General features: G+C 32.0%; 2 protein-coding genes across 2 annotated transcripts; both read right to left on the reverse strand.

The window, feature by feature from the left end:
* Window positions 1-2253: 2253 nt before the first annotated feature.
* On the reverse strand, window positions 2254-3155 carry LOC107478488 (uric acid degradation bifunctional protein TTL-like). Its single transcript, XM_016098626.1, has 3 exons — window positions 2964-3155; window positions 2758-2859; window positions 2254-2505 (listed from the first exon to the last, which is right to left on the reverse strand). Exons 1-3 carry the CDS (start codon window positions 3153-3155, stop codon window positions 2254-2256), a joined length of 546 nt encoding a protein of 181 aa, XP_015954112.1.
* Window positions 3156-12659: 9504 nt separating this feature from the next.
* LOC107478512 (expansin-A12) lies at window positions 12660-15940 on the reverse strand. Its single transcript, XM_016098643.3, has 3 exons — window positions 15761-15940; window positions 14190-14499; window positions 12660-13168 (listed from the first exon to the last, which is right to left on the reverse strand). The coding sequence occupies exons 1-3, from the start codon at window positions 15915-15917 to the stop codon at window positions 12853-12855; spliced, it is 783 nt and encodes a 260-aa protein (XP_015954129.1). The 5' UTR covers window positions 15918-15940; the 3' UTR covers window positions 12660-12852.
* Window positions 15941-15946: the final 6 nt, after the last annotated feature.

Raw genomic sequence — 15946 nt, forward strand, 5'->3', positions numbered from 1 at the left:
AAAAACAAATCTTGGAAAGCATGATTAGAGGAGAATTGAGTGAATCAACCATAAACACTTGAGCGATTAGGGTATATACACATCCAGTGAGGGGTTCAATTGTTCAATTCTATGTTTTCACCGGTTATTATTCCTTATCTTGCACGTTGTAAATTCTTTTTAATAACTCTAATCAATTGTTGGATTGGACATAGTTGTGATTATCTTAGCCCTTATGTTCATATATGTATTCTTGAAAATTGATTTATTTTGACCAAGTAATGCATGCATGTAGATAGATTGCATTTAGATAGTTTACTTTGAATAATTGTTAATACCCCTTTCTTGTATCTTTCTTGAGTTTAGCATGAAGACATGCTATTGTTTAAGTATGGAGATGTGATGAATCCAGATTTCATAGTATTTATTTCCTTTATTTGGGTAGATTTTATTGACTTCTCTTGCATTTATTCATTAAAATAGCACAGTTTTATGAATTCTTCCTAAATTATGCTTAAGATTGAAAACATGCTTTTTAGGCTCTTAAATTGCTAATTTTAATTCACTTTAATTCCGTTCGATGCCTTGATGTATTTGAAGTTATTTCAAGTTTCCAAGATAAGTATGGATTGAAGGAGTGAGGAGAAAGCATGCAAAAGTGAAGAATCCATGAAGAAATGAAGTTTTGAGTGTTTTACAGCCATGGGTACACACAAGCTTTCATGTGTACGCATAGTTGTAGTTTTTACATCCATGCGTATGCATAAGAATTTATGCGTACGCACGATTGCATTTTTACAACCATACGTACGCATGCCAAAAAACTTGATGGAGGAAAATCGTTGGTTATAAATTTTCACAAAAGATAATCTCGTCGAAGTATAGATCCAAACCAATAATTAACCCTCAATCAAAGTTTAATTTTGTTTGTCACTTAAGTCAAACCAATAAAAACTGAGAGTATTTAAACCTCGAGTCGTCTCTCAAGGAATTGAAGGGAAGTATGCATATTATTGGTTATGAGGTATTTTTGGATTTTGGAATGATAGACAAGAAATGTAAAGCCAACAACTAAGATAATATAAATGCTAAAAGATACTCATGGCAACGATCAAGAGTCAAGGCTTCCTATCTAGATCATTAACCACAACATGGTAATTACAAATGGTTAATTCTACTTAGTTTTCCTCTAACATCGGAGGGTTAAGTCAAGTGGACATAATTGATTCTAAAATCAACTAACAACCCTAAATCACTAATGACACTGGACATCAATGTTATCAAGGCACCTAAGTCCTCAATCACAAGCTAATAGTATAAAAATCTACTCTAAAATCTAACCAAACATTTTATCAAACACTTGGAAGGCATAAAATGAAAGCATAGTAAATTAGCAAGAAATATAAAAATCTATGACTACCAATTGTAAGAGATTAATAGACCAACAATTAAAGAAAGCAAGAATAACATAAAAACATAAATTGTATTAATAGAAATCAAAAGTAACAAAAGTGCATGAACATAAAAGTGACAAAATAAAGGGAATTACAAGTAAAACTAAGAGAGCAAAGATGTAACAACAAGAAATTCCAACGAAAACTAAATCAAGACAAGAATTAAAACCTAAACTTAAGTGAAATTTAACTAATCTACCCTAATTCTAGAAAGAAGTGAGAGCTTCTCTCTCTAGAATATAACCTAAAGCATGCTTCTAACTAAATCTAATTGCTCTCACATTCATCCTTCTTGAATTTGGCCTATAATAGCTTCAGAAATGAGTTGGATTGGGCTTTGGTAGGTCCAGAAATGAGTTGGATTGGGGTTTGGTAGGTCCAGAAATCGCCCCCAGCATCTTCTCATTAATGAGTCACATCACATTCGTGCGTATGCATGCTTTTCCCTCTTTCCTTCAATCTATACTTGCCTTAGAAACCTGAAATCACTTTATCAAACACATCAAGGTATCGAATAGAATTAAAATGAATTAAAATTAGCAGTTTAAGGGCATAAAAAGCTTGTTTTTAATCTTAAACACAATTTAGGAAGAATTCATAAAATTATGTTATTTTAATGAATAAATGCAAGAGAAGTCAATAAAATCCACCCAATTAAAGCAAATAAATACCATTAAATGTGGATTCATCACTAAACCTAGATAAAATTAGAATAAACGGAAAGACTAAGTCTAGATAAAACTGGAATAGAAAAATAGAAGAGCTAATAATAAAGTAGAGTTATGTTCAATGAAACTAAACTAAAAGTATATCAGACATATTATTCTCCTGGATTCCAGATTTCACAAAATCGTCTAGCTTTCTCACAAGCAACAGGATCTAAATCATCCTTCCAAAATGGCTTCTTGTTGAGATCAAAATCTTTTACCGCAGCTTGAATTTCTGGTGATTTATTTGTAGAGCGAACATATCCTCTCTTACAGAAAAATTTTGAAATGTGTTGCTTTATAATGATGAATTGTTTTCGACATGCCCATTCAAACTCATATGCTGACTTATTTGTAACGCTCGTCTACATAAATAAAAAATGTAACTATTTATATTCAATTTATATTCAAGTTGGCACAGGTGGATGAGGATCTGTGTCCCTTAACCATCTCTCCTAGATTTGATACTCACTAGAGGATGTGAATGGAGCTTGCTTGCTTGGGAGGGTCACCCACTTTCTGCCTCTGTAGTACCCGAGAGATTAGTCATTGAACTTTCGACCTAATGGATACCCTGGTGCAAACAAAAAAGCAAATAATTTATTTTTAAAAGTTACCTTTAGATCCATTAATATAACATCGCCATCCCAAAAAGAAGAAATAGTAAAATATGGAAACTCAAACCTTTGCAGATACTGCTTGTTAAGTGCATATATCTCCTACAAGTTTCCAACCAAACTAATTAACTATAGATAATTATTAAATGGTAACATGATGTTAAATTCAATAACAAAGCACAAACAGAATATTAAAGATACCAAACCTCTATACTAGAATTCATAACAGAGGATGGGACACTAGTGTAGAATGCATGTGAGAATAGAAACTTTTCACAGATATTGGTGTGAGCATTGGGTGCTATCAACCAAGAATGAACATTAATCTTGTTACACCAAACGTCAAAGGCCGCATTGAATGCGTGTCGCAACGAGGAGAATGGAAAAGCGGAAGCCATCTCCTTAGAAAACTTGATGCTTCCACAACATTCAAGCAACTCACGCACTTCCATAATAATCCAAGTTGAGAATTTTCTGCAAGGTCGTACGAGTAGTGATAATGATATGTCGTCACCTTGCTCATATAGGATTATTATTTTGTGTGACCTAAATAGTAAGAAATTCATAATAATTAAAAAGTATAATTAGTCATTTTTTATAATTAAGGCAATTAATCAAATTCATATAAACAAATAAAAGACTGAAAAATCACTAGACATGACTTCTCAAGAGGTTATAATTTTGCCTATGATGTTTTTTAAGTTCTTTGCTAGTTGGTTTAGTTACTAATTACACGATCATATTAGTTTGGGGGTTAATTATATACCCAAGTTATAGATTAACTCTAACAGTTAACTCACCAAATAATATAGTATTTACTCTAGCATTTAACTATTTAACTCTAAAAACTAACTCATACACACAAAAGTAATATATACACACACAATTATAATATTTTTACATTTCGTTAAATAAGTTTTTTTTATTTACATTGAACCCAAATGTCTCTTAAAAGGTCCTCCTAGATTAAAATCCATTTTTAATGTTCTTTCCAAATTCTCAAAGTCTGAAAAGATAGGAGCATGCATAAATAGAAAAAGAATACATTACCATTTTTCGTTGTCAGCAACTGTTACAAAAAATCTTGAGAATATTTAAAACACATGAAAATCTTCACAAAACATAAAAACCATTAATTCTCATTCACTTCACGCTCCAATTCAAATCCTGCTCCGTATCAAGAGGAGTAAATTATACTAACATACAATTTTTGCATAAAGAAATAGTCATTAAAACTAAGAGTTAAAGATGAAATTCAAAATAGAACTCAAACCTGATGATAAACATTTATTGCTCGACGAATTAGTTTATAAATTGGTTTTCCAAGGTTTATGAAACGTAATTTAAATAAGCACAATGTAGGACTTTTCTTTCTTCAACATCAAAATAAATTTAATTAATACTTAGTAATTAAATTAGTTACTATTCCAATTAATCATAGTTAGTAGTTTCTAGAATTAGTTAGAGCTATTCTGTTAAATATAAACATGAACTCTTTTTTACTCTTTTTGTACTCTTTTTATAATTTCAACATTCATTCTCAATTGAATCATTTTTTTTATCACCAAAGTCTCTAAATTAATTCATATTGTAGAATTAAGCACTGGAATTGCATTTGGCTCGAAAGAACACGAGCAGAAAAATATGCATAGTAAAAAAGAAATAAATAGTGAAATTGAACGTATATAATTTGGTTTCTTTGATTACACTACAATCTAATTTTTATATCGGTAATAAACAATACAACCACACTAAGAAACTACTGTTTAATCAAGAAAGGAAAATTAACAACGTCAGCTAATTAATAATCATAGGAAGCGTAAAAATTGTAAATCATCAACAGCCACAACTAGAAAATGGCTTAATACAGATAGATTTACAGACAGATTTGGTCTATATTACAGACGGATTTTTGGTTATCGATGAAATTACTGAAGGATTTTGTCCTTCTGTAAAAGCCTCATCAGAAATTATTTACCGATGAATTTTTTTCCGTCGAAAAATTACCGACGGATTTTTACCAATCACCGATGGATTTCCCTCTGTAAATTCTCCACCCATTTCCCGAAGACGACGAACTTTTCGACGGATTTTTCGTCAGTAATTACAGACGGATTTCTGACAAATTTTCCGTCTATAATTACAGAGAGATTTTTTGACAAATTTTTTGTTTGTAATTTGAACTTTGGAAAATCATCTCACACTCTAATTACAGACAGAAAATCCGTCTGATAGAATTTTTTTATTTTTCCAATTACAAAATAAACTTGTTTTCATACAAAAGAAATATAAATTTAATACAAATTTTTATCTAATTTGTATTCGAATATTTATAATATCACAAAAAATAAACAAATTCATAGTATTATAAAACTAAAAGAAAATTATTATAAATAAGCAAGTCAATATAATTCAAAACATAAAAAAATGTATTATCAACTATAATCCTCAGTATATTGTTCAATCATACTAAATTTTACACAATTTTACATATATTACAGAAAGATTAACTGAATTCTATTCTTTCTCAAAAAATGGACATGAATCAGCATCCATCGGCCATATGTGCATGAATTCTTCTTGAACCTGATAGGTTTCGATTCAGAAGAGTTGATCACCAAAGGGAAAGTAATTTCTTTATAGTGCTTTGTTCTTACTAGTTTTCCCACCACATTCCCTCTTGAACGAATCTCAAAGTCCATATCATCCATATTCCCATTAGATTCCTCAACAGCATCTTCTTCTGAATCACATCCACTTCCTATTGGATTAGAATCTAGTTCATTGTAAATAGAATCATTAAGTTCTAATTGTAAACTATATACTGTGAGTAACCTATGAGCTAGGATAGCACCTGTGAGTAACCTGTGTTAGGTGAATAGTGTCAACAACTGTTATAAGGTTGTCCAATATGTGTATATATGATTTTGTTAATTACCTTGGAAGACCATAAAGAACAAGAATAGGTATAACTTCACATTTTCTAGTAAGCTTTTGATATTGAGTTCCCATTCCTATGAATTTGTGCCCTCCCATTCTTGGCCAGCTATGTACTTAAAAGTATAGTAACAAAATCATGATCAGTAGAGATTGATAAACACATTCTAATAAGATAAAACCATAAACAAGCAAGTGTTTCTAAACAATCATACACTGGTGACAGTTTGCTCTTCTGAGAGGCACAAACCGTTATGAGAGGCACAAACAAGCAAGTGTTTCTAAACAAGCAAGGATAATTTTCATTGAAAATTTAAAACCAAAGAGATCTGACAAAAATAAAAATTGATACCAAAGAGACACATCATGTCTGAAATCATCAATATTTATGTCCAAAAAAAAGACTCTATTATTTATTTATTTAGTTTCTGATAATTAAATTATTTGCTGACTCTTGAGCACGTTACTACGTGGTATGCAACTCGTGTTGTCGTGCTTTCAACAGTTTCATCAAACTTTGCCTTGGCACTGACCTGGGACATACATATCTGGGCATGTTGTCTTATTGGAATTGCAGGTTTTCCATCCTTTAACTTCGAAATCCCATTCTTTCTGTGTCAGAAAATTGTGAAATAAATATTAAACTTATTAAATTAAGACCAGAGACAGCATCTAGCTTTTGCATAAAGCAAAATACTGTAATATTTTCTTGAATGGCATTGATGAAGTCGCCTATCTCAGAACCATCGAATCTTTCTTCTGCTGTCTCAATTATGCTATCATCCCAAACCTGCATGATATCAATAAAATTAAGCCTTTATATAGTAAAATATATGATAGATCACGTTCTTGTATTTGATATGAGAATTAGGACTAACATGGTGAAGATTTTGCTTCAAGAAATCCAACATGTAGAGGCTGCACACAAAAATGCCAAATTAATTTTTTCAGAGTAACTTCTTTAACTTTTTCAGCTATCTAGAGCATTCAAGTCTCAATCAAATTTTCCAAAATCTAAAGAAAATCACGCCTTTTTTCCCAATGGATAAAAAGGATTATGCTAATTGCTAAAAACAAGAGGAGAGAAGTACAAAACAAAAACCTAAGAATACAACAGTCTAACTCAAGATACCAATATACCACACAAAAGAAAAGCACCTTAACTTCAATGCTTTATTAATATAAGAGTTTTACACTATTATTATCAATCACATACTACTTCTATAATGTGGCAGCGCATAATTAAATATTTGTTTATAAACTTTTATACAATGATGTACACCAAATTAAATTTATAAAAAAGTGTGAAATTTTCATGGATAATCTCACACAAAAGATAAATACCAAAACAAGGAAGGAGAAGAAGACACTGCAGAAAATAGGGCAAAGAAACCAGTATATTACCAACTTTTGAGGCCAGCCTTGTGGAACATGTTGCCTCCTAAACTCTTGCTTTGAAAATGCTGCAGGAAGCATGGCTGGGTTGGCATCATATGAAGGATGAATTTGTACTACTGAAGGCCTTGAATGAGGATGGCTAGTCATCATATCTGACTCAAAGAACTCCTCCTCACTTGAAACAAACTTTGAAGAGTAGGGAGCGAGTCTTGAGAGCGCTAAGCTGTCTTCCGAAAATTCAGTTTCATTCTGAGATAGGGAATCACTCGTTAGTTCATAAGTTGCCTGAAACTACTTCAGGAATTGGTGCAACAATACATTGAGATTAAATGCAAGAGTTTTAAAACTAGAACTTTATACAGCCTCCATATTCCATTTATTGTTGCCCCATAAACAGAATGGGAAAGGAAATGACATAGTTTTGCTTTGGCCTCACAATGAATGGCAACCACCATACTACACCATCTTCTAGTAAGGACAGATGTAAGAAAGCACGTGGGAAGAATAATGCAAGTACCTTATACTTCATTTGTATCCTCTGCAGCATAACTTTATTATCCATTACTTCTCTCTTTTTCTCCTCCCTTTGGTGATGATCATATACCAAGAAAACATGTATGATGGCTAAAGGATATACATATTGTAGAATAGGCAAACTCTCAGAAACTACTTGAACATCATACCTTGATCACAGCCTGCACCAAGCTTTTAGCTTGTTCAAGGTTCTGTCTAACCTATTTAGGAAGAAAGAATTAACGTAAGTTTTTCAGGTAATATATACTGCAAAGGAATAAATGTATATATTTCAATCTGAAAGGTAAAAACAAAACAACTTTTGAACAGCTACAACTTCTGGTAAACCACAACAACTGAACATTTTTAGAAGCTAAATGATCATATGAACAATATAATTTAATCCATAGCTTCCACAAGTTATGATGAGAATCAAAATGATAAAACATAAACATGTATGACTGTTGAAACACATAAATGCGACATAGTGCCTTCACAGAGAGAACACTTCAAGCTCATCTAACTGACTTCCATATACCTAAGAACCAAAACCAGCAAAAGGAGCTAACCTAGCGAAGCTTCTCAAATGACTGGACACTATTTTCTCTTTGTTGCATCTGAATAGAAAAGAAGCACCAAAATTCAACCAAAAATATATGCCAATTTCTAAAATTCAAATCCATGAAATATTTTTCATTAGCCAAAAAGAAAAAAAAGAACCGATAACAAAATTACCTAGCTGCAACATGTGTGAGAATAGAAAAGATATTAAAATTTCAAAGAATAGAAAAGAGTCCATGTAGTTTAATTTGTTGATGATAACGGTTAAGAAGCTTTGTAATTTGTAGAAAGAAGAGAATAATATGTACCGGTGCCTATGGAGTCTTTCCAAGAAAGGCAAGACTTGAGTTGCTTGGCAGCTCGTTTGACATTATCACCCTTTTGTTTCAGAAAGCGTTCCACACAAGCATAGTTGCAGAACTTTTCCTGTATTAATTAGTAAAATGAATCATGCATTTTGATGATGATTTTATAAATTAGAGTTGGTTGATATATAAGTACCTGTTTAACAGTGAGTTGGGTTTGTTTTCTGATGAGCTCAAGAGCCGCTTCAACTTAAAATAGAATGACAAAAAAAAAAGAAATGTTTCAATTGGTGAAATGTTTCAATTTCAACAACCATGCCACATAAGTAACATAGTGCAAATCAAACATATATTAAACCTTAAAGACTTGAAACAGAACACTTTGTCACAAGATATAACATCATGCACCATAAAAGCACAAACACCGTCTATTTTGGCTTCATTTAAGCAGGTAAAACCAGCCAGTAACTACCTTCTCTTGTGTCCCATTGATATAGGCCTCCAAGCTTCCAAAAGAAGAGAGGCATTATAGCTGTTTGAATCACTAGAAGTATCATATTTCATTTTCCCTTCATGACAGTTTACTTTTAGAACTCAAGTTAACATACATTATTTACAAAAATTTTCACAAGACTTTCACAGCACTCATTTACTTCTATTCCCAAGTAGGAAAAATTACAAAACAAAAGCATTATACACCCTACATCATTTCAAACAACTACAACCTTACCTGTAATAGTAAGCTTATCCAAAGCCGTCCAGGCATGGAACCGCCAATGGCAACAAGAACTCCTTAGAGAAAGGCAAATTCAGTTGGCCATTCATAAAAGATTCCACAACACCTTCAGGAAGAGGAATTTTATCTTTGGAACTGCCAGAACCACATTAATGAGTTTCCTTATCCTCATCTTCAGATGATGAATCCATCTCATGGAAGTTTTTTGACAAGCTCGAAGAGCTTCCGACATCACATCCATGACTCTCAGAATCTCTTAATCCTTGGAGGTAAAGCCTCCTTCCAATTGAAGCTCTATGGAACCAATAAAACGAAAGTAGAAGCTACATACAAAACAATCAATCTGCAAAGTAGTTCATACACACAAAAAAACACAAGAGAAAGAAGAATAAGTCCTAATAAACCTAAACAAGCAAGACCAAGATAAATACAAAAGTAAATTAAGAAAAGAAAAATCCTTGTTGAAAAAGTGTACAGATGGAATAGAAGAATTACAGCTAACATAGCTCGAAAGGGTGTACGGATGTACCAGATCGGGTGGTCCACCACAGAACCGTGCTCCTCATCAACGAAGAAATCATCACACCGTATTATTCTGTGTTCGAAGACTCAACGGTGGCGATAAGGATCTTCTCCTCCTTTTGAAGATCCTTGCGAAGATTGCAAAGCAAATAAAAACGAAGAAAGCAGCTCCGATAACGGAGAGAGCAAGGCCCAAGTAGGGGCGAGAGCACGTGGCTTTTTCCATGGTCTGATGTATCGTCTAAGGGGAGAAGAGGAATCAGTGGCGGTGGCAGTGGCGGTGGTTGGGAATAATAGTAATATTGGGGGTTGGTGCTGCAGATTTTGAGGCAATCATCATAGTTTGAAGAATAATTCTGCTCCACGTGGCAGAGGGACTCGCAGATTTCTGGCATGAGTTTTCTGCGATGGTGAAACGCCATTTCTGGGAGAAATTGTGGTTAGTTAGTATTTTAGCGTGTGAAAGAAGAGAGAGAAAGAGAGAAGGAAGGAAGAAAAAGAAGAAATATGATTTTTTTTGTGTGTGAAAGGAGCTCGGTAGGGTAGGAATGAGGTTAAGTTTAAATTAAAATTTTTCGACAGAAAATTTTAAATTACAACGGATTTTTCATCTATAATAATTTAATAAAACGCAGCATTTTTGTCTATTTAATTACAGACGGATTTTCTGTCTGTAACCATTTTTCACGAAAAAAATTAATTTTTCAACGAAATTATCAACGGATTCTCTTTTCCGTTTGTAATTTATACTAATTCATTTTTTGTTTTTCGACAAAAAAATTCCTCTAAAATTCTGTCTGTATTTCCGTGGGATAAAATCCGTCGGAAATATTCGTCTGTAATAACTAATTTTCTAGTAGTGAGCATTTGAAATAAGAAAATAGTATATACCTTATTAATTTTTCAGTGGCAGTACTGGGAAGGAGGGAGAAGAAACCAACAATCGAAAAATTGAAAAATCCGGCACCCTGATAAATTAAATTTATCTGAAGTTAGGGTTTAAATTTGAAAAAAGTATAAACTGTTGAAAAGTATTTTAAAAGGGTCGAGGAAAAAACCAAATTAAGCATGGAATTTAGAGGTGGACATCATTCAATTTCGGCACAGTGATTATTGGGTATGTGGCAATTGAGAGAGCCCATCTCAAGTAGGTCACGGACAAACAAAAATGTCAAAAAATTCTGCAAAATTTAGTCAGGAAAATGCAAGACGTTGCAAGTAGTTACCACGATCATATAAATTTGTCATTACTTTTGTTTCAAATACCGTATTTATGGTAGTGAGTGATTTATTAGGGTATAATTTGTCCAAAAAGAATTAATGCATGATTCAACTGTATTCTCATTTACTCGTTACCAACAAATCATCTATCATAATTAGAGTAAATCCTCAAAGTGGTCCCTAAACTTGCACTCGAACCTCAAAGTAATCCCTGAAATTAATAATTACTCAAATTTGTCTCCGAAATTATCCTCCGAAACTCATAGTAGTTCCTAAGGCGTTTTCTGTTCATCGCGACACTAAAAATGACGTCGTTTTATATTTATTAAAAAAAAGAAAAATACTCCCATCCACGCTCCCCTTTTCCTTCCCCATTCCCAGTTCCCCTTTCCCCTTTCCTTCCACAGCGCCTTTTTTCTTCTCCAACCCTTTTCCAATTTCCTCTCCCTTTCTCTTCCATGCTTCCTTTCCCCTTCCCCAACCCATTCCCAGTTCCTCTTTCTCTTTCTCTTGTCCTTTCCGTAATCACTGCCAATAAAAAACAATACTTTGTAACTGTTTTAGTAACTCAGAAGGAACAAAATAATTTGTTAAATTCATAGAGTGAGATAATGGAAGATGGAAAGAATTGTCACCCTCTTCTGAGAGGAGGTAACAGAAGAGAGAAAAGTTACAACCATGGCCTATCTTCCTCTCAAATGCAAGTTATAGCTTCCTTCTGTGAGGTCCTATTGCCTTCTCTCCCATTAAACAAGGAACAAAATCATGCACTGTCAGCCTTCTACAATATTTTTGGTTCTCAAGCTCCATTTTCTGATGAGGTGAATTTTGTTTTATTCATGTGAATCTTGCATGTGTTGTTTTTCTTCATGATCATCACAAATTTAGCCAATTTGATTCAATTATTGTACTTGAATTTTCAGTATTATTGTGTTACAATTGAACAGCAAAGAGGAATTTGTGAATTGAATACAATTTGAAAAAGAAGGGGAAGGGGAAGGGGAGACTCGGGTTTCTTTTTCTAAAATAAATACAAAACGACGTCGTTTCAGTGGTTTCCAATAGTAAGGATGGACAGAAATTATTTTATGGACTATTATGAGTCTCGAAAGATAATTTCGAAGACGAATTTGAGTAATTATTAATTTCAAAGATTACTTTAAGGCTTGAATGCAAGTTCAGAAACTACTTTAAAATTTAACTCATCATAATTGATACATTCTTCAGAATCTGCAGAAAAGCTTATAATAGATGGATTATCAATTAGAATATTGGATGCATCAACAAATTCTAAAGGTGGCTACTCCAATAAAGATTTGTTGATTGTCATCATATAAAAATATTTCATTTTAACTATTAGATGATAAGTTGTAGGGCTTGATCTTTATATATTATAAAAATATTACTTTTATTTAAAATGTGGCCAAATAAATAAATTATATTTTTTAAACAAGATTATCATGAAAAGATGTTTTTGACGTCTTCATTAGTGCCCATTCTAAATGCCTACTTTTTTATTGGACTATTCAATGCACTATTCACTCTCAATTATTTGTTGCTTCTAGTGTAGCAGTTCTTGTCTCTCTAAACTAATATTTCGTTATTCCATATATGTAAATGAAATAATAAAAGTTTAACATACACATCATATCACATTAGGAGCATTAAAAAATATATAATTGGAACGTATATATGATTTTCTCCATTAGTGAATAAATAATCCGAAATAATACATACATTTTTTGCAAGGAAATTTTGAAAGAATAACTAAAGAACGCAAATTATATTATAAATTATAAATATTATTATAAATATAATTAAGGTCCACTCCAGCCTTTTAAAAACGGCATGGTTGTGGACATGTGAATTCGATGGCTCTCCCTTTCCAGCTAGTGATAAGATTCAAGAGAACTGGTTTCTTGATGAAAACGTCTGTCCAAACCTCCAACTAGAAGGAACAACATTGAGGAACAGCAGTGTCTTCCCATCTGCCAATGTAAGCTTGAATGAGAGCCTCTGGTTCCGGAGATCCACACTGCTTTGCCAGTTGGCTCCCCAGTTGCGGTGCATGGGCAGCCAAGACGAGCGACCTCTCGATCCTTTGATCGAGACGGCCTTCACGTCCCCGCTGCCTCCCACGTTGGATATCATCACCATGTTGAAATTGGATTGCCCCCTCAACGTGAATCGCACTCCACCTCTTCTTTTGCATGGCACCCTATTTTTATGTGATGTACGGACATGCATGAAATAGAGATTAACTATATAGTTCGTAGACATTAGGGCACTAATTAAGATCGTATTAGCTTAGTATTGCTCTAGATATATTATTATCAATGAAAAGGTCCCTTTTCGAAATTAAAATAAAATATAACTAAATGGAATTTATGAAATTTATTTAAATGTCCATACTTTTTTATTTTTAGTTAGATTTAAGTTTATGGAATATTAATTTTGTAATATAGTATTAGTACTTGACCAAAAAGTGTGAAATAACATATTAGATATATAATTTTTTATATATTTCTACCCAACAATTTAAATTTTTAAAATAAATTTTTAGATATATATGTTGTTAGACTATTATATTAAAAAAATTAAACTAAAAATATTAAATTGATAGCTAAATATAATGAAAAAAATAATACATTATAGTGGTCCCTAATATTTCTCAAATTTTATATATCCACAACTAATGTTTCAAGTAAATCTACAAATGTCATTATTAGGTTCATTTTTTTTGAATTGGCAATAGCATGTGTGTTATGCGTGAATGTGGAGAGCATATGTGCTAGACATGGATGTTGGATAGTTTGTTTTGAAGTGTGAATGTGAAGAACATAGGTGCTAGACATGAATGTAGGATAGTTTGTTTTGAATCAGTAAAAAGAGAAATCAGACTATCCGATTTTTTTATTAAAAAAATTTACCTTCTAATAGGATAGTCCGAGTTGTGTGATAGAGAGAATTTAAATTTTGGCTAAACTAATTGGACCGTCCAATTTGTATATTTTAAATTTTTTAATTATTTAAACACAAATCGGAGGGTCCGATTTTTATATAAAAATAAAAAATCGGACGGTCCAATTTTTGTTCTACGTAAAATACCTATATACTCAATAACTGCGTCTTACACCATTTTTCTTTTTATATCTATAAAAAAATGTGCCATTATTAAGCCCTGCCTCGTCGACCCTTTATCGTTTTTTTTATTATTATTTTAATTTAATTATTGTTACCTTGTATAGAGAACGGGAACAATGCCTTCACTGCCTTGTCTTGCAATGCGAAAGAAAGACGGAGCGGACATATCAAAGTGATGGTGAGGTGGATCACACCACCCTCCCTGGTTGTTCGGAGGGCAAAAATTGGTGGCAGTTACGGTCACACTTCGTCGCCGGAGGCACCATTTTGGGTCGACCCGGTAGTCGCAAATCACTTGGTAGCATGCTCCACAAGCCTCACCACCTCTGAAGAGCATGGTGCTCACCGCCGCAGTGTTGACACCAAACCCAGCATGAAAGGTGTTGTCATAACCACAAGCTCCCCCTTCAAATGCAATAAATAAGGTTCAATGCTAATTGAATTCAATAAAATATCATGAACAACAATATTGCTTCTCATGGTAAAATATAATAATAAAGAAGGAATAAAACGCAGATATCTTTTGTTTTGGCCTTCAGTTTTGAAGTATCTTTAATATTTACATCCCTTGTTAACTGTCAACACTTTTTTTCACTATTTTAGACTAGCTTATTTTGTATCTAACTTTTGTCTAAATTACTTTTTAGAGTAATTTTAAAATATTTAAAGCTTTTTAATTTTTATACTTTTAAATTTAAAATTAATTATTTTACCTATTTTAATAATTAAACAATACTTTTTAGACACCATAACAAACACCTTTACACTATGCATTGAGCATACATCTTTTCTTTTTTGTTTTCTGGATTTATTTTTTGGGTTTAATTACTATTATATATGAAAACAACAAAAAGTTCGGTATGATAGATAATTACTTGTTTTCTAATAATTAACTTTGTTACTTAATTAAAAATCACCTAAAACTTAAATTGAATAAGCATAAAATAATTAGATCTCACTTTTTTTAATACAAAAGAGTGCTTATTCTAAAAAAAATTAAATTGTTAGATAAAAATATATAAGTACACATATACATATAAATAGATATATATCTTATACACTCATGCAATAAGGTCATTTTTTGTTTTATATATTTTTTATTTTTCAAAGTCATAATTATCGTAAAAGAAAAAAAGTAAGGAAATATCTTGATTAAGGTAAAAAAAATCGAAATTTTATATAAAATAAAAAAATAAATTAAATTCACAAAATATAAAATTTTAATAAAATTTAAATCATCAAATCATTAGACTTAATATAAATTTCGTAAAATTGATTAATTTATTTAAAATCTAATATTCAAAAATTTTAAAAGTTAAATAGAAATTATATCTGCTATTGTTTATATCTTATTTTGCTCACTTATCAGACTGCAAGAATAGGTTAGATCAACTCACAAGAATAACGTCTATAGAAGGATTTTTCTATATTTGATGAGCACTATGCCCGAAATATTTCAACTCACAAGAATAACGTCTATACAAGAATTTTTCTATATTTGGTGAGCACTATGCCCGAAATATTTATCATGTAGGTATATATAACGAGAAATACTATATAATTAATTAACTGTTAATAAAAAATAATAAATTTTAATTATCCTCTAATATTCCATGTATATAATTTATGACACTATGTATGTAGCGTGTGTTAAAAAGTAACATACCGAGGCTGATGGGACTTTGATTGGCCCCATAGAAAGTTGCATGAGCTTTAAGCCAAGATTTAGCTTCAACAGGGACACTAACACTTACTCCGATAAGAACCATACAGAGATTCCAAACGAAACATGATGAAATCATAATAAGAGGCGCCATTTTCATTCTCACTAGACAAACTGCTTTTCTTGCTG

This window comes from Arachis duranensis, chromosome 3 (genome assembly GCF_000817695.3).
Source record: "Arachis duranensis cultivar V14167 chromosome 3, aradu.V14167.gnm2.J7QH, whole genome shotgun sequence".
NCBI classification, from domain to species: Eukaryota; Viridiplantae; Streptophyta; class Magnoliopsida; order Fabales; family Fabaceae; genus Arachis; species Arachis duranensis.